We start from the raw sequence: 17,902 nt of genomic DNA on the forward strand, positions 1-17,902 counted from the left end.
GTTCGCGGGATTTTGGACGCATTTGGAAAATTCTTTATGCGATTTTATCGCGATTACGAATGTCGCGATAAAATTTGGGTATTTTGCAGAGGTAGTACTTAAAATTCCATTTTTTTATGACGTTATATCCTGCTTACTTTATTTACTTTAAAATTGATATACTTAGAAATAAGTCTTCTAACATTTCGAAAAAATATAGTATTCAGAACATAGCAGTATATATTTTTCAGGCTTATTTCTTATAAATAGTATTATGATATAATCAGTTTATATGTAGATGGGCCACATAGGCGCATATTAATGCACAGGGTCATTTGAAATCTCGTTTTCAACCGATAAGCGGCGTTCAAAAACCAACATGGCCCTTGACAGTTTTTCAATTCGACAGGTTATTTTCTTAAAGTATGCACAGATCTCATTTTGGGGTAACGAGTTAAGTGTGCGTGGAAGTCGCTGATTAAAACGAAATAGCGTGTGGAATTTAAATATACAGTTATTAAACAAAGATCACGATTGCGTTAGCAACGACACGAAGAGTTTTCTTAGCATAAGCTGGTGTCACCAATATGGCATCATCATATCATTTCTCCTGATTTCGAGTAAAGTAATTTTCTAAATTGCGGTTTTAATACTTCGATGCGATTCGAGTATGACAACATACGTAGGAATGAATTTTTATCTATGGCTGTAACAAGTAAAACGTGACTTGTGCGAGGGTAAAAAAAATTTATTGACTCTATTTAAAACAACCGCGGTTGTCAAACCAGTCAAATTCGGTGATCTGTGACTTACAGGGTTCTCGAAAATGGCGGTTAGTAAGTCATGCGCGATTGTGTTGGCTAGGCAGCCGTTTTCGAAATACCTCCAGTGATACAAGGTAGGTGGAACATTCATTAAATACTTGAATTATTGAGAAGTTTTGGACTTTCAACCAGTGGTAATTTTTTATAGTAAAACAAAAATAGTTCGCGTCAATCCAGATTTTATTTGTTCTGTCTACACGAACGTCGTAAAATACATCACACTATAGGTGGAAAACTCTTTTCTTTCCGAAACTTTTTCTTCGTATGGCATCCAGATACTCCTTTTTGACCTCGCTTGACCTCAGCTCCAGTATGAGCTTGACCTTTTCGATTATTTCATCCGCAATATCCTTATCCGCTTCGAAGTCGAAATGTTTGAAACTGGGCGACGTGTGAAAAGTGGGTGGAAAACTGGATCCTACAAAACGGCGTCGTATCGCAATTTATAATTTTTTTTCACCTACCGGGCGAAACTGTGCCTCGATCATTTCCTCCAAACGCGCTGGAATATAAAATCCTGAAGGTGCTTTTGGGTCCTTTGCAATCGAGGACCTCACACCACGCAACCATGTCCATGTGGTAGCTAACTGGTTTCTGCTTAACCAGTTGAAATTTTGAATGGGTATGGGCCACGGGGTCGATCTCCAATTTTTCGCTGCTTATCCCTAAAAATGTTTAATAGATTAAGCATGAGGTGAGGCGCAAAAATAATTGGGCTCACCCAAATGAACCTCACTCTTCTGCCTGACCTTGTTTATGATATTCACCCTGTAAGATTTATATAAAGGTGCTTCCATCGCCCTGTTGTGACCATCCATTAACATCATGTCATTAATTTGTTTGTTTTCTTCCGCTTTCGAAGCTGAGGTGGTACGTTTTTTCCCACCTAAGCTTTCTGGCGAAGAGGGGAGATCTTCCATGCAATCAAAGGAGATGTTCCTAACAGGTTCCTTGTGTTCCACGAGTCCTATTAAACACTTATTAGGATTCTTAATGCTTGAAGGAATCCATTATGGTTACCTAAACAAGTAAATCCAAACTTGGCGATACATTCTCTGGAATCCAAGGCGGGAAAATCTCTGTCGACTTCACCATCTTCCTCTGTTATGAATAAACCATAATTGGAGACGGATTTTAAAGTCGCCTCTGCATATTTTGTACTAAAATGAACAAACAACATTTGTTTTTCAGAAGTTGGGTATTTTTTGTGGAATATTTTTTGTATTCTTTTAAAGTGGCCATCTTTACCTGACTTTCAACAGGATCAGTCCAATCAGTTCAGATATTTTCGCCGTGGCGACACAACAAACCTCAATCGGATAATTTCGTTGCTCTTCCGGCAGCATTGTTAAAAAAATTCGATACTTCCTGGTGGCTATGTTGATCTGGCCAAGTCCTACAAACAAGATACTCCAAATTCTCAATATTTCCGTGCGATTTCCCGCTTTTTACCGTCGAATTTCGCGTAGTCCATATAAGGATTCTGGGGCATATTGGTAAATTTCTTTAGAACAGCAGTCAGACTTGACTTTACTGCCTGTTTCGGAATTGGTTGCGCTTTTTTAACAAACAATTCCGACGCGCCATTGTCTCCCGCGTCTTTTTTCATTTCCCATTTTAGGTGTTTCATTTTGGCAGCTTTCCTCGAATAGTACTCTAATTTTTCTAATCGGGCGGCCGTCATCGAGCGCTCTCTAAGTCCAAATTCCATATCCATTTGAATATTGTAAGAACCGACCTCGTCGTCTTCTCCTTCGCTCGACTCAGGATCGGCATAAGGTTCTTTGTTCAAGATACGATCTTTAACTCGCCTGCTCTCGCCTACCATGACGACTTCGCACATACCTACATGGAAATTACCAATAGAATGGACAACTTTCATTCGTTTATTTCTTACCCGTATCATCTGTCGATATAAACGAATTTCGAATGTGGGAAAGTAGCCAATATTTGTTATCGTATAGAGCCATTACTTTGTTTGTTTACAATATCCAAGATAAATAGGTTAGATTCTTCTCCTTTTTCTTTTTAGTGGGGAGCGTGCCAAGTAAAGCGTCACATTCCATTTTGTGTTCTTTGATTTGTGCTTAACTTCGTAATGCACCTATGGCCTTTTTTGAATAAGAAGTGTGCTTTCCGGGTATAATTTAAACCAGGATTAATCTCACCTCTTTGAAAGTGGCTATAACGGTTTCAGTGGCACAGAATGATTATTTCATAAATAAAAATTTTCCTGTTATTTTCAAGTGGTTGCGGTTTTGATATTTTAGAAAATACGAACGCACTTATCTATAAAGAATTGTCGTTAGCCAGATTGGTCGGCAAGGAACGTTTCGGTAATATGAGCGTAGTTTCTGTAATTCATTTGCTTTCGCTGTATTCAAATAAAAATTTTAAAAGTTTAAAGCATTTCTGCCGGCAAGTCCGATATTAAAATCGCCGGCCTGGAAATAGGTAAATACCGTCAAAAGATTTATTTATACTTTGAATAGGCATTACCGTTCCAGATTTCGACTAAATTTTTCGTTTAACGCAAATTACACAAAACCTGTCTTGTTTCATTCAAAAAATGCGCCGTCTAGTACTGGCAAAGCTCCAATCTCCGCCCCCTACACCTTCGAAAGACAACATTGCGGGTTTAAAAATAGCCACGTGCTGATTTCTTTCTGCACTCGTTTTCCGATGACGAATCAGTCGGGAAAATGGACGGGAGACGATCGCGCGGCGTGTCCAGAGCTCGAAGCCCCGCTATTTCCTACAAACACGACAGGCCAAGGGAGAAAATCAAAGACTGTTGTAGGAAAATAGTTGCGTTCATGTGCACACAAGTGGGAGTCGGTGCACTCATTTTGTGCTACACCATGATCGGGGCGTTGGGGTTCATGAGGGTGGAGCGGAGGTGATTCCTCTGTTTTGATTATTTTGTCCAGACAGGGTGATGATTAAGTATACAGATATTGTAGGTTGTAATTTTACTTAGAAAACTAAATTGTGTATTAAAATAAACAAATTGTACTACTTAATTAACGTCCTGTTTATCTTCATTGTGGTGAACTATGGATCTCGTTGCACCAAAAATTAAAAGTTTAGGTGCGAAACAATACCTAAGAATTGTTTTTATACTTCAATAATTCCTAAATTAGCGGAAATTTCACTTCTAAGGCCCAAAAATCGTTTCAATAACTGATATCCATACTACACCATTCTCCTATTTGTTGACACAGTACAGAGAACCCTCAGCTCCACAAAGTCATGGCGATGCGAAATCGCACGGTGAGGAGTCTGTTTAAAGTGGCGGTGGTGAACAATGTGTTCAATAAGTACACGTTTGATAGTGACGCGAACAAAGTGCTCAAACAGTATCAATCGGACTTGGTGCAGATTTTCAGGCACGGTACGTATTTCCAGGCCCGTCCACGACGCATATTGAGGCACAAACGGAAAATATTAGGTAGCTTACAGAACCCAAAATATTTTTGCAAAAACATTTTAAATTATCTCTGTATAACGTGCAAGGTAGGGCACCGATGTAATAGATTTGATGTATTGAGGTGAGAGGTATTTAATTCACAGGTTGAAAATTTAGTTGCTTACGTTTTCCGACTTGTTTAATCATTTTAAAATGTTTTCAATGACACAATATTGTCAGTTTTATTATAATTGTTTTGAAGTAATCTTCTTTAGGTGCCATGCAGATTCCTGCTTAGGCGTCCTCTTCTTTCATTATCATATACGAGTATATTTACTGCAGCTTCCTGGAGCGACTGAAAGTCACTTATACTGGTGGATATTTCTGAGCTAAGACAACTTTTTCCTTCGGATGCCTCGTCTTCCACTTTCAATCTTTCCCTGTAGTATTAGGCGTTGAAATTCATATCGCGCTCCCCGTATAATGCGCCCCAGGTAAGAGACCTTTCGTTTTTTAATAGGTTCGAAGAGTTCTCGGTCTTTCAATCCATCCCCATTTCTGACACGTTCCGTCCAGGGTATCTTAGCATCCGTCTCAGAGTCCACATTTCAAACGCTTCAATATGGTTGATAGAAATAGCTTTAAGCGTCCACCCTTCCGCTCCGTACAGAAGAACCAACCAGACTTAACATTTAACCATTCTGTACCTGAATTTGAAATTTAGATTCCGGTTAGGCCCCTCTGTAGGTTTGTTGCAGATCGTTGGCATTATCGGTTATTATTGCGGTGTCGTCAGCGTAGCGTATATTATTAATTGTAATACCATTAACTGTAATACTTCAGATATTTCAGATATTATTTCAGCGAAAGCTGTCTTCACATAGAGATTGAAAAGCATTGGGGATAGAATGCCGCCCTGCCTGACACACTTCCTTATTTCAAATTCCTTTGTTGTTGCTGAGTTTTGAAGACTTATTTCAGCCGCCTGGTGCCAATGTAGATTAGCAATCAGTCTTATATCTTTGTCGTCCAATCCAAGTTCTTGTAGATATGTTACCAGGAGTTCATGTCTGAAGATGACCTCCGTGGTTCCAAACCCTCTCTTAAAGTCAAACTGACTGAATCCGCTGACCTATTCGCATTTTCTGTAAAGTCTTGTATGCATGATTCGAAGAAGAAGATTGAAGTAATACAGACCTGAAAATGAGTATTTTGTTTTTTTTTTTTAAGTGAATGGCTGTAGAGTTCGAATGGTTAGAACCTAGTGCAAAGCCGCTGGCACTTTCCTGGCTCAACTTTTCATAATCTATTCATTGCCTTTTTTTTTTCGCAAACAATTGTTATTAAAAAACGTAACTTTTTTAATTATTTATTATTGATCCCGTTTTCTTCAGATCAATAAATTTTGAGATCTTGTCCCAATGTTCTGTTTTAACGTCTGCAACGCTGTCTGCTGGTTGTTTCAGTAAGTCTGATTATCGAACCTGTTTATTATCCCGGTGGTTGTCGTAGGTTACGATGAGCGGCCGCTCGAAGAGATCTGGACGTTTCCGGCGGCGCTCATGTTCTCACTCAGCATAATCACGATGGTGGGCTACGGCAACATGGTACCGAAAACCTCGGCGGGCAAAATACTGACCATGGTGTACGCGTTGTTCGGCATACCACTGTACGTGTTGTATTTCAAAAACATGGGCAAAATATTCGCGGGCTGTTTCAAGTGGGGCTACAGGCGGCTGTACGAGTGCTCGACGGAGAAGGACGACAGCGCACCGCCGAAAAGGATCGTGGTACCGTCGACAGCATGCCTCTGGGTGATACTGGCCTACATTTTGACCGGTCGGTACCGTCGCGGTGTGAAATCAATCGTTGTAAGGTTCCTCTGCGCAGGCGCAGTCATGTTCAGCGAATGGGAACAGTGGGGGTTTTTGGACAGCACGTATTTCTGCGTGACCAGCTTGTGCAAGCTCGGCATGGGAGATCTCGTTCCCGGTGCGGATGTCTCCGCCTCCACTCACGGTAACCAAACGAAATTGGTGATCAACTTCATCTATATGCTTTTAGGTGAGACGGTGACCTTTTTAGACCTTTTATTTCGAATATATTTGAACGTATTTATTTAAGGACTCGGATTGGTCGCGATGTGTTACAATCTGATGAGGGAGGAGATACGCATCAAGGTCAACGAAACGCAGGAGGATTTTAACCAGTGCCTGGAAGATACTAAGTTGAGGTTGCAACGGTCGTGCCGAAAATGCAGAAGTCAGAAAGCCGAATACGACGACTATTGAACCGAATTTAATAAAATAATGTTGTTCAAACCGGCTCGTATTATTTTCACCCCTGAGGATTCGCGGCTTTGCAGGTAAAAAAAAAACGTTCTGCTTTGTTGCAGCACATGTGATCCGAGTCTGGAAAATGGGCAGCGAGGTGCAGCCCGGGCGGCCCTTGCGTTTGCTGCAAGTGGAAGGATTCGAAGCGCGGAAAAATGACGTCGTGTACTGCCCGTCCGGAGCGCCTTCGACTCCGCCAACCGTTGCGGCCGTTTTTCCCGGGGATGTTCAGGTTACTATCTACCGGGTGACACAAGAAAATGGAAACACTCTATAACTTTTAAACGGCTTGCGATAGCGGTTTGAAATTTGGAAGGGTTAATATAGACTGAATGTCCAATTTTTTGACAATATGTAGTCAATGGTTGCACTTCCGGTTTGAGCGGAAACGGCAGTAACTTTCGCATTTTTGGATTCAGGAGATCATTCTACGTAGGATAGGATGGTTTTTCTCACTTTTTTTGTTCTTTTAACTTTCTATTTAATTTTTGCAAAATTTTGTCTAGGAGGCTGTGGACCAATACTATTTACCGGATCACCTGATCATGGAAAAATTTCTTTACTTGTCTGATGACAAACAGCATTTAATGTAATGAACTGTTAAATTTTTAGAATAACCTAGTTTTTTCTAATAGCGCCCTAGTGGGAACAAAAACTTTTTAAAACCGATACTTTTTTTGCGATATTTTGACACCAAAATTTTCAAAATCCGTTAAAAAATAAGCTCACAGGAAGGAAAAAACTAGATAAGTAAATATATTTTTATAAAAACAAAATATTACTTAGGTGGCTTTGGTTCTATTCATTATTAATTGTCAAGTCGGTAAGATTAAAAATGTAAAAGAAACTTTCGACAAGCTCATGCAGTGGAAAGAAAAAAAACAGATTAGTATTTAAAAAAAAATTGAAGGGAGTTTCTTCTAGAGATTCAAGGATTAGATTTTTTGTTGAAAGTGTTTTATCGTGGCAAACAGTTGATATGCTTCGGAATACAGGAATACAATCAAAAACTAATTTAAGTATTGTAGAATTTTTTGTTGAAAGTTTTTTATTATGGTAAACAGTTGAAATGCTTCGGAATACGGGAATACAATCAAAAACTAATTTAAGTATTGTATGTATACGTACACTCACCTTTAACTGGAAACTCAAAATAACCAGAGAATAGAATTTTTTTTTTCTTTTCAAATCTGTCACTTTTTATGATGATTCAATATAATATTTTGAAAATCTGTTAGAAAATAAAACTTCGAAAATGTCGATATGAAAGTTGAACTAAAAGTTCAGATTTTCACGAAATTATATATTTTCACACGACAATTGTTTTGACAACACCGTGTCTTTATCAAATGTAATATTTACAAACTACCTGCTCCTATACATATATACCGAAAAATGACAATAAAACCTTAATTAATGTTGTTGTGAGAATTTAAGTTCAATAAAGGAGAGGTATTTAAATCTAATTGTTCGTTAAGCAATACATTTGAATGTCTCATTTTGTTAATCTCCATGGCTTCCCATAAATTTAATTTTCTACTTGTGGCTGTATATAAAATATCAAAATTGTCGTCAAACATGTGTTTTTCTGTGTTTAGTGTGTAGCATAATTAGAATCTAGACTATTGATTTTAAACACTCTTTTCTGTTCATTGATGCGATTCTTGAAAGATTCTACCTGTTTGTCCAATATAAATTTTCAAGATCCGCATTTCAACCTGTAGACAACTGAATTTTTATATTTTGGACATTTCATTTTATTGTTTTTTAAAAATTTTTCTATTGTGTTGTTAGTTCTGAAAGCTATTTTTAAACCACATTTTGACAAATGCAGCTATTTTGTGTTCTTAGAAGGGTGATTTAAGCTGTTATGTATGACTGTGTCCGTGTTTGAAGGTTTATGGAAAATCTAATTTGTTTTGCGTTTTCATAATAGTTAAGTCTAGCAAAATTAATAGAGTTATCCTGTTCAATCTCGATAGTGAATTATATACTATTATATAATGAGTTGATGTAATTTAAAAAAGAATATGATCGTCTTTCCGTTCGAACAAAGCAGACATTATCCACCTATCTATACCACCATAGAAAACTTTTACCTAAAGGATGTTCTAGTATGATATTTTCCAAATTGTCCATAAAAATCTCGGCTAACAAAGGACTAAGTGGGTTTCCCATAATGAAACCTTCCTTAGAGATGTAAATCTGTCCATTAAATTCAAAATAATTTTGGTCTAAAGATACTATTAAGCAATCTAATAAGTTTTGTTTCACCAATGGGTTAACCTGTTTCCAAGTTGACTGAAATCTACTAAATCTATCACATCCATAGGTGGAATACTGGGAAATAAGTTTTGTACATCAAAAGACTTGTTGCGTTAGAAATGATTTTGATATTTTTCATTTTGTTGATTAATTCGAAAGAATTTTGTATTGCAAATTTTGGTGTAAAATCTGTGTGGAACGTTAATACACAGACTTCTTAATACTCCACTCTCAACAGAAAATTACAACAAAGAACTTAATGTCATTAGACAAATTGCACTGAACAACGTCTAAAATCCGTCCATTATAGATAAAATTATAAATATAAAACAAATCCAGACAACAGTAAACAATTACATACATAGTAGCACCCAGTGAAAAAGTTTCAAAACATTCGTCAAAATGTGTTTTAAAAATAGCTTTCAGAACTAACAACACAATAGGAACATTTTTAAAAAACAACAAAACCAAACGTCCAAAATCTCAAAAATCAAGTGTCTACAGAAACTCATTAACGGATATAAAAGAGCGTTTAAAAACAATAGTCTAAATTCTAATTATGCTACACGCTTAAACACAGAAAAACACATTTTTGACGCCAATTTTGATAAATTACATACACCCTTAAAAAATATTAATTAAGGTTTTGTCATTTTTCCGTGTATATAGTAGCAGGTAGTTTGTAAATATTACATTTAATACAGATTTGAATGTGGTATTTTAACTTGTTGTTACAAGTTAGACAAGTTTTAGCTTGACACAAAACATCACATTCATTTATTTTGGAACCGGAGTTTTGTATTTATTTGAATTAAATAAATGCGATAGATATTTAATTAATAACCAATTTATTTTAAGATGAAACTTTCATAGAGTGTTTTCAAAATGTCCTCCTTCTTGTATACGACACTCCCTGGCTCTAAATATTACATTCGCTGTAACGCTTCCTAACATTTCTGGAGTTATGTCAAATGCAGCCAACATCCTCCCTTGTAATTCGACAAAATCGATAACCAGATAAAACTGTACAAGCTGCCTAGGGTGCTATTTGAAAAAAATAGGTTATCCTAAAAAATTAATAGTTCCTTATATTAAATGCCATTTGCCATCAGAAAGTAAAGAAAGGTTTCATTTACAATTTCACCCATAATCAGATGGTTCGGTAAATAGCATTTATAAATATTTAAAAAAAGGATAAAAACCGTCCTATCCTACGTAGAATTATCTATTGAATCAAAAAATGCATAAAATATAGGTTATGCCATTTAAAATTCGAAAGTTACTGTCGTTTGCGTTCAAACCGGAAGTGCAACCATTAACTACATATTGTCACAAAATTGGACAATCAGTCTATATTAACCCTTCCAAATTTCAAATCGCTATCTCAAGCCGTTTAAAAGCCAAAAATAAAAAATCGCGGTTGCACGGGTCTAAGAAAAGACTCACAAGATCCGGTGCTATAAATCTTTATTCTTGGTAATTTTCAAAAATATACAGGGTGCGTGCGGTATTCGCAAAAAACTGAAAATAGAGTTGCTCATTTAATAAAAATTGGCTATAACTAGAAGGCTATTATCATTCATTGTCTTACACTGCGATATAACCCGTATGGACAGCTAAAAGTTTTGTATTATAAGGTTTTCACCTATTGTACAGGGTATTCCGGATATTCCGTGTTATATAAGACTAAGTGTCCTAAATTTGCAGCTATCGACTTCAAATTTGGAATAGTTAATAGTCCGTACCCATATCTAAACAGTAGAAATTGGGTGGAATGAAATATTACCAAGTATTTAAAAAAAAAAGAAAATGTTTCTTTGGTTATTTTGACTTCCAGAAAAACGTGAGTTTCTGAAAAACTATTCAGGCATTTTTTCGATCATATGCAGGGTTTTTCAATTATGGACAGAAATCTAAAAGACCGTGAAATTTGTACTTTTTAAAAATTAATTATTAGGCGTAAATCAAAATTGGTAAAAGATATCGCGATCTCTAGACGTGCTGAAGTCATTTACTATTACGATGTACTGCATGGTTCCAGAAAAAAAATATTTTCTTAAAAACCATTTACGCTATTGGAAAAAATCATGAACCACGAAACGCGGGAGATTCAGGGCTACCACCCCCTCCTTTAGCATTTTTTCGATAATATACAGGGTGTGTCTCTAATGGGCAATAACTGTAAACTTGCTGTTGATGTGGATAAATTATTAGCCGTAATTGAAAAATTATTTATTTATGATAATGTTTAAACCCAATTATCCCATCTTAAACAATTGTTCATTTACCGCTAATAATAATTTACCCACGAAAACGGCAATTTTGCAGGGTGTTTTAGGTTTTTGCCCATAACCGACGCACACACACATAATCGAAAAATATCCGAAGTAAGTGTTATAGCTCGGGATCTCCCACATTTCTTGGCCAATGATTTTTCCAATACGGTAACGGTTTTTGGAGAAAATGACTCATCGCGTTTAGATTGAATGCAAGAAATAGTGATTTTCCTACGGATTTTTTCAAATATCTCCCCCATTTTGTGCGATAAATCGAAACCTACAGTAAAGAGTTAAACCAAATTGATTCATAATAATTTATTCCCGCAAAAAATAATTTTCAGGGTCTTTTAATATTTTGTCCGTGGCTAAAAAATCCTGTATATAATTGAAAAAATACTTCAAAATAGTTTTCAAGAAATAACACATAAAAAAATTAAAATTGTTTAAAAAGTACATTGCGGGTTGGATTGCATCCAACTTCTACAGTTTAGATCAGTGATTCCCAAAGTGGTCTATATCGACCCACTGCAAATAACATACACTGATAGTATCTACTTACTTGCATTATACAATGTTATAATATGTAATATAAATACAGATTCATTTATAAAATGTAATGATTAATTTGCAGTTGCAAGGCGACAGTCTAACCCTAATTAAAACAAAGTCCATCTTATCAGCGATTGTTTTCAGAGTTAAACCAATGAACCGAAATATTGAACGAGGCGAATTTTCCCACTTCCCTAATTTGTCACAGACAAAATGAGAGAAAAACCATGTTTCAACCTACGTTCGACATTTAAATGCCCTTTATTTAAATTTTGAAACTAGTTTTGAGGATGTTTTGACTATGGTAATACCACCGTGGATAATTAAAACAGTGATATAGAAGAAACGAATATCCTAATACAAGAACTGATAGAATTAAGTACAAATGAAGAACTTAAAGTTCAGTTTAAAAACGGATATCAGCATTTCTGGCTGCAAAAAAACATACTCGTATTATGGAATAAATTATAAAGAATTTATAGTTTCCTTTCCATCGTCATACCTAGTGTAAAAGAGGTTCAGCACTGTCACCAATCTTCTAACGAAAAAAGGAAACAGACTGGACGTAATTAGCCGAGGAGATTTAGGATTAAACCTTACGAAATTGACGCCAAATGTTGATAATTTATTATTAAAGCATCAGGTCCATCCATCCCACTTTTTGCTTAGTTTTTTTTTTAAGTTACGTTTATTATATATAACAGATACAAAATTTTATTTTTTAAGTTTTAATAGAAATTAAATCAATAAATGTGTAAAACTTAACATGTGTTTTTAAGTTATTAATACTGAACTTCATTATATAAAATCGAGAAACATGCCAAGGGGTCTACGACACAAAACACCACTGGTTTAGATGTAGGTATGGACTTTCACCACCCCGAAGAATGGGAAGTCGATATTCGCAAATTTGAGACACTTATTACATTTCTTAATATAGCACGGAGTATCCCACAACCCTGTGAAAACTTTAATTACAAAATCTTTTGCTCTCGATACAGGCCATATCGCCATGTGATACAAACATAGTCCATATGGTCAATTTTCGTTAAAAAAGGAACACACTTTTTTTTAAGGAAAATCGGCGCAGGAGTAAAAGTATGTGGATCTGAATAGCCTGCGTCCTTTCGTAGAATTTTTTTGATCGCATAAACGGCTTTCGAAAATTGATTTTTTTTCTTGGACCCTTACAAATGCGGTTATTTTTTAAAAATACTTTTAACATTCCGTACATTATTTTCTTTGGACCGCCGTACGGATTTGCCACTGAGATTTTATCAAATCCCGTAGGATTTTACAGAAAACATGGAAGCCCACAGGGACAACAGACGTCATAAGCAATGGAATTTGGAGCGCACGGCGCAAGTGATCCAGAGGCATTTCCCGGAATGTCACGTTTTGGTGATCAAGCCATCCAGAATGGACTTTAAGACGTTCAGCTGTTTCCAAAACTTCGTAAAGAGCGATCAGCTCGGCGTGCCGGATCATACGCCCAATCACAATTCTCTTAGACATCTGGATCGTTTGATCAAAAACGCTTCCTGCACGCTACAAGAATCGAGCGATTCAGAGCTGGAAGAAGCACTACGAGTGTCCGCGAAAGCATTGGGAGAGTCGGGCAACGCGCCCGATGGCGTCTCGATCTGCAGGAACAATTTCTATGGATGCCCGTTGAAACTGATCGGGTTTAGTAAGGGTTGCGTGGTATTAAATCAGTTTCTACACGAGTTTCACCATTTCAAAGTGGCCCCAAAGGAGGACGAGGAAGTTTTTGGCGTAATGGCCAGGATCGAGGACATGTATTGGCTGGATGGCGGTCATTCCGGAGGTACAAACACTTGGGTCACTTCCAAAACTGTTCTCGAAACTCTAGCATCTTCGAGTAAGTTTGGCAGCAGTGTAGAAGCGTATGCGGCAGCAGCGGTATCGTTTTTTTTGTTATTTTAGGTATAAGAGTTCACGTGCACGTGACTCCTTACCAGATAGACGACGACCGGCGTCCGTGGATTAAAAAGGAGGAGAAAACGTTTTCGGACACATTGGTTAAGTTGGGGTGTGACATTAAACGCTCTGTTCATTTCGAGGGCGTTCCGCCCACTTTGCTGACTCATTTCGAGGTCCTCAATGCGTTTAGTTAGATCGCGGTATGTTGAATTACCGGGTGAAGTAAAAATCGCAAGTTATGAAAAATGTTTTTATTCACAAAACTTTGAGGTTGTTGAAATTCACAGTAAAATTGAAGGTAATTGCTTAAGGTGAGGACGTCAAAATTAAGCTGGTGGTCCAAAACGTATCCGCCCTGCGGTTAAAAAGTTTCGACAATTTTGGAGCAAACAAACGATTTTTGCTGCTTTTTTTTGTATGCCGTCGCCACACAAAAATACAAAATACGTAAAATTAATCGTTAAAAAAATACAAAATCACTTAATATCTTTGTCTTCGACCCCTGTCATCTCTAGGCTTGTCGAAGCGACCTCTGCTCGGCCCGCCTCCATAATTCCTGCCGCCCTTAGGACTTCTGCTCCGGCTCCGGTGTTTCCTCTCCCGCCTGTCATGATCGTTTTTATACCTAAAAAACCCCCGATTGTGTTATAAGTATGGGATACCCAATTTATTAACGCTACCTGTCCCGCCTTTCATCGCGACGGTCGTCTCTCAAAAAGTCGCGCCTAAGGTCTTCCCTCACCATAGGTCTGTCCCTCTCGAAACGTCGATCTTCACGGGCTCGCTCATGGGCTGCTTGAACTGCTTGCGGTGGAAATCTCGACTGGATATTTGGGAGCAAAGTCAATGGTTGATTTAAAAGCCATAAAACAATTGCGGCGAACAATGTTAGTTGCGCGGTTAACGTTCTAAACGCACACTTGCCACATTTAAAACAATAATTGATTTAAATACTCAGTTAATTTGTTAATGTGAATTGCGACGTTTGTTGATTTGGCGACACATTTATTTTTAGCTGAAATTTAGTTTGACAACATCAACAAATGGTTCGAGTAAACTGCTCTTGATTTCATAGACAGCTACAGAAGAAATTTTGTGGAACTCTTAAAATAGGATTATAATAAAATTTTAAAAAATAATTCTTTGCAAAATAGCCGGTCTCCCTCGAGTATCCTTCTTCGCTACTTTTGGTCCAATTAAATTAATCAAGTATTCAAAGCATGTTGGGGACCTTCTGATATAGTTCTTGTAAAGCCTACTCAATGTTTGAAATTCCAAACTCAGCAATAAACTATACTATATATAAAAATTAAACTATGTTTATTGTAAGCTTCCATAGTACATACATTCCAAATTTATACAGTTGTTTTTTTTCTCGAAGTCTGTTTATCTTGTTTTTATTTTGTTGGAATTCAGATAAATGACATACCTCATTTTTTGTAAGTTTTATTGCTAAATGTATCATTTGCACCAAAAATTTATGGTGTGGAACGCCCATCTAGAAGTGTGATCGCCGACGAGTGTGCCCAGGTGTGGACCGAGGTTTGGTGTATCGCATATATCCTGTTCCCTATGATGGATTATTACAGGGAGGCAAGTCAGCACTTAAGAAGACCTGCTTTAAGAAAACGGTCTGTGACAAGAAGATTGCTACCATCTACTTCAGCTCCAGAAAGCAGATGAATTCAGAATGTCAACTGATACTATTCGTCAACGCCTAGCTGAGTCTGAACCAAGAAACCCAGCGCGAGGACCAGTTTTAACCCCAGAGCATCGTAGAGCAAGGTTAAATTTTGCTAGAGAATACATCAATTGGACTGATGATTGGGAAAGAATTCTTTGGTCAGATGAAATCATTTGTCTATGCAACTCAGACAGACGTACCCAAAACCAAATGGAAGATATGCCCAATATAACTTCCCAAACACCAGATTATTTGGTGGGCTGTCAGTTATGTTTTGGTGAGGAGTCAGAGGGGATCAGATTCTGCAAAATTATCTTAAAGAGGTTGGAATTGAAACTATGGATTAGTCTGCAACCAGCCCTGAACTAATCCAGTTGTTAAACCAAATAAGAATGTTTGGAGTGATCTACAGTGCTTTTAAGAACCTAACCCTCCTAACATATAAATAATTGCAATCAAAACAAGATAAAGCTGGAACTCTTAAGCTGTTATCCAAAATAGAGAAGTATATACCGGTTACTAATTATTTATAATTAAAGTTAGCAGTTTTTTTATTTTTTGAATTATCTTGTTTTTCTTATTTATTTAGTTCCTATCTTTTGTTAATACTCTTATTAAGTTAGAATAAGAATGAACTTATTTACGACATAAAAATATAAGTATTATGAAATAAAAAAAATTTTTCAAATTGTAGTGGCACGTTAATTTTGCACGTTATATTTCCACTTTATTTGTTTCTACTACTGCATAACTCAGTTTGCCACCAAGGTCTTTTTTGTCTAGGCTTCTAATTATTTATATGACAGTAAATAAAAATATATGCTGACCCAGCAAATCCAACAATAAACTATTTTTACTGTATTTCTACTACTGTAGAACTCTAGAAACATATACAATGTCTCAGCAATCTCCATCTTTACTGTTATTATATACTACTACTATTAATTAAATCTTCATGAATTAGTAATGAAATATGGAACTGCAGAATGTTGGAGAGCATCTGCCTAAATATTGTTACAAAGAATGTTTTATTCAATGTCTCCCTAACATTAACATTAACAAAAATACAACTTTAAAATAATAGTTATTTTTAAATAACTATTGAACACAAATGTTTTAGCAATTTTGAATTTATGAAACAGTTTTAACAGCAACAGTGTTAGATTGTTCAGTAACTTGTAACTGTAACTTTCTTTTATAATTGTATCGCTAAAGGAGTGAGGAGGCCAGTGCATTTTCATTTCGTTCAGGTTGGCTGTTAGTTTGCAGACATTTTATAAATAACTTGGGTCACCTTTGGAAAGAATGTCATTTGAAAACACTTACCTCGAGGTGTTTTTGTATCTTTTGCTGAATAGGCACTGGTATTCTCGGGAAGAGTGTAGAAAACCACTCTAGTTTGACAAGCCACTGCCGCAGCACCTGACCCATGGTCATGGTTTGTCCTCCGCCTGCCTTTACGTCGAGTTCCTGCAACTCGCGAAAATGTTAACAACCAAGAAAGGCACTACTAAAAAAATCAACTCAAAACACTAAGGCGATCGACCTGCAAGAAAGTAACGAAAGATAGGTACCACTCTACCTGTCCGTACGCACCTCCTCATCTTCCAAATACTGTTCGTACCATTCCAAAAGGTGGGCGGGAGGTAACACATAACGTATGTACATGAATCCTAAGGCTCGGATGTAGGGAGAGTCACAATGAGTGATTAACCCGTTTAGTTGCTTTCGTGTTAGTTTAAGTGTAAAAAGTTTGTATAGCAGGCAGTAAGCAGTTGATACTATCCCTCCTGCCCCCACCCCCCTTACTCCGCCGCACATTCCAGTTTGTCCTGCAAAAGTTGGGTCACATGGCTTGCCTTTTCCACCATTCTGTTACCTGCAAGACTAACCCGATGTGCGTCTCGATCCTTTCTCCCAAGGTTCTAGGTGACTGACTTTGTAATATATCTCGTCCACTACTTCGTGGTATGTTTTTAATTCATACAAATTTACTAAAACCAAAAGCTGCTTATGTATTTGAACTAAATATAACCGCCAAACCTTTAAAGTAGTGCGAGCTCTGTATGTTGGTCAAAATCAACGGGTTTAAGTTCATCGTCCGCTCGTTGCCGTGTAACGGCAACACGTTGCTCTGTTTTTTGGAAGTCGTTTCTGAAAAGGAAAGTTTGGTGTTTATTCGACAACACGCATACCTGAAAATAATACAAGCCGTTACCTTCATCACTATTATTTTGTGAATCCATTTGAAGGAATGATTGGAACGTGGTTATTTGGTTAATTAATCTACGGTTTTCATTTACTAAATCGTCAAAAATTTTAGATTTTTTATCACCAGCTTTTTCTGAGCCAGGACTGTCAAGATTTTGACAGACTGAAAATGTTTTGGCAAGTTGCTTTAATAATTTTCATGGAGTACATACAAAATTAGAGCGTTAATGAAATTGGCTGTATTGCGGTTTTCGGAAATATTGTTGAAGAAACAATGTTTTTTTCAATATTTTTATACTCGAAAACGTAAATCGTAAACAGCGGCTTTTAATTATATAATTTTTTGTTGATTGAGAGACGTGTTTACAAAGTCAAAGTTATGTTTTCTGTGACTATGGATTTATCATTTGCTACTGCTAATCTAT

The 17,902-nt window shown here is 36.8% G+C and overlaps 3 protein-coding genes across 7 annotated transcripts; 1 reads left to right on the forward strand and 2 right to left on the reverse strand.

The window, feature by feature from the left end:
- Positions 1–741: 741 nt before the first annotated feature.
- Positions 742–13,828, forward strand: LOC132702492 (mitochondrial protein C2orf69 homolog). 5 transcript variants are annotated; one of them, XM_060671153.1, is made up of 6 exons: positions 3,012–3,139; positions 3,498–3,702; positions 4,028–4,197; positions 5,725–6,051; positions 6,103–6,276; positions 6,337–6,591. In XM_060671153.1, exons 2-6 carry the CDS (start codon positions 3,506–3,508, stop codon positions 6,501–6,503), a joined length of 1,035 nt encoding a protein of 344 aa, XP_060527136.1. In that variant the 5' UTR covers positions 3,012–3,139; positions 3,498–3,505; the 3' UTR covers positions 6,504–6,591. The 5 variants fall into 5 exon arrangements, with proteins under 5 accessions (XP_060527138.1, XP_060527136.1, XP_060527133.1 ...); XM_060671150.1 differs by having other exon boundaries at positions 3,019–3,257; positions 3,311–3,702; XM_060671151.1 differs by having other exon boundaries at positions 3,019–3,257.
- LOC132702491 (stress-activated map kinase-interacting protein 1) lies at positions 973–2,819 on the reverse strand. Its single transcript, XM_060671149.1, has 7 exons — positions 2,701–2,819; positions 2,256–2,648; positions 2,052–2,199; positions 1,824–1,963; positions 1,525–1,770; positions 1,268–1,468; positions 973–1,221 (listed from the first exon to the last, which is right to left on the reverse strand). The coding sequence occupies exons 1-7, from the start codon at positions 2,771–2,773 to the stop codon at positions 1,025–1,027; spliced, it is 1,398 nt and encodes a 465-aa protein (XP_060527132.1). The 5' UTR covers positions 2,774–2,819; the 3' UTR covers positions 973–1,024.
- Positions 13,829–13,839: 11 nt separating the features above from the next.
- Positions 13,840–17,654, reverse strand: LOC132702493 (pre-mRNA-splicing factor 38B). Its single transcript, XM_060671156.1, has 7 exons — positions 17,485–17,654; positions 17,310–17,420; positions 17,159–17,260; positions 16,863–17,098; positions 16,593–16,736; positions 14,263–14,405; positions 13,840–14,207 (listed from the first exon to the last, which is right to left on the reverse strand). The coding sequence occupies exons 1-7, from the start codon at positions 17,510–17,512 to the stop codon at positions 14,063–14,065; spliced, it is 909 nt and encodes a 302-aa protein (XP_060527139.1). The 5' UTR covers positions 17,513–17,654; the 3' UTR covers positions 13,840–14,062.
- Positions 17,655–17,902: the final 248 nt, after the last annotated feature.

The sequence above is a fragment of the Cylas formicarius genome, unplaced genomic scaffold (assembly GCF_029955315.1).
Source record: "Cylas formicarius isolate icCylForm1 unplaced genomic scaffold, icCylForm1.1 PGA_scaffold_5__7_contigs__length_24384050, whole genome shotgun sequence".
NCBI lineage: Eukaryota > Metazoa > Arthropoda > Insecta > Coleoptera > Brentidae > Cylas > Cylas formicarius.

What these genes read in the sequence shown, in the direction of transcription:
- LOC132702491 (XM_060671149.1), bottom strand. Translation starts at nt 2,773, where the DNA reads ATGGCTCTATACGATAACAAATATTGGCTACTTTCCCACATTCGAAAT. An exon ending in GAAGAGTGAGGTTCATTTGG is followed by an intron (nt 1,469 to 1,524) that starts GTGAGCCCAATT and finishes AAACATTTTTAG; the next exon opens with GGATAAGCAGCGAAAAATTG. An exon ending in TCGAGGCACAGTTTCGCCCG is followed by an intron (nt 1,222 to 1,267) that starts GTAGGTGAAAAA and finishes GCCGTTTTGTAG; the next exon opens with GATCCAGTTTTCCACCCACT.
- LOC132702492 (XM_060671153.1), top strand. Translation starts at nt 3,506, where the DNA reads ATGGACGGGAGACGATCGCGCGGCGTGTCCAGAGCTCGAAGCCCCGCT. An exon ending in GGTGCAGATTTTCAGGCACG is followed by an intron (nt 4,198 to 5,724) that starts GTACGTATTTCC and finishes TGGTTGTCGTAG; the next exon opens with GTTACGATGAGCGGCCGCTC. An exon ending in CTTCATCTATATGCTTTTAG is followed by an intron (nt 6,277 to 6,336) that starts GTGAGACGGTGA and finishes TATTTATTTAAG; the next exon opens with GACTCGGATTGGTCGCGATG.
- LOC132702493 (XM_060671156.1), bottom strand. Translation starts at nt 17,512, where the DNA reads ATGGATTCACAAAATAATAGTGATGAAG. An exon ending in ACAAAATAATAGTGATGAAG is followed by an intron (nt 17,421 to 17,484) that starts GTAACGGCTTGT and finishes TTTCCTTTTCAG; the next exon opens with AAACGACTTCCAAAAAACAG. An exon ending in GAGCTCGCACTACTTTAAAG is followed by an intron (nt 17,261 to 17,309) that starts GTTTGGCGGTTA and finishes TTTTGGTTTTAG; the next exon opens with TAAATTTGTATGAATTAAAA.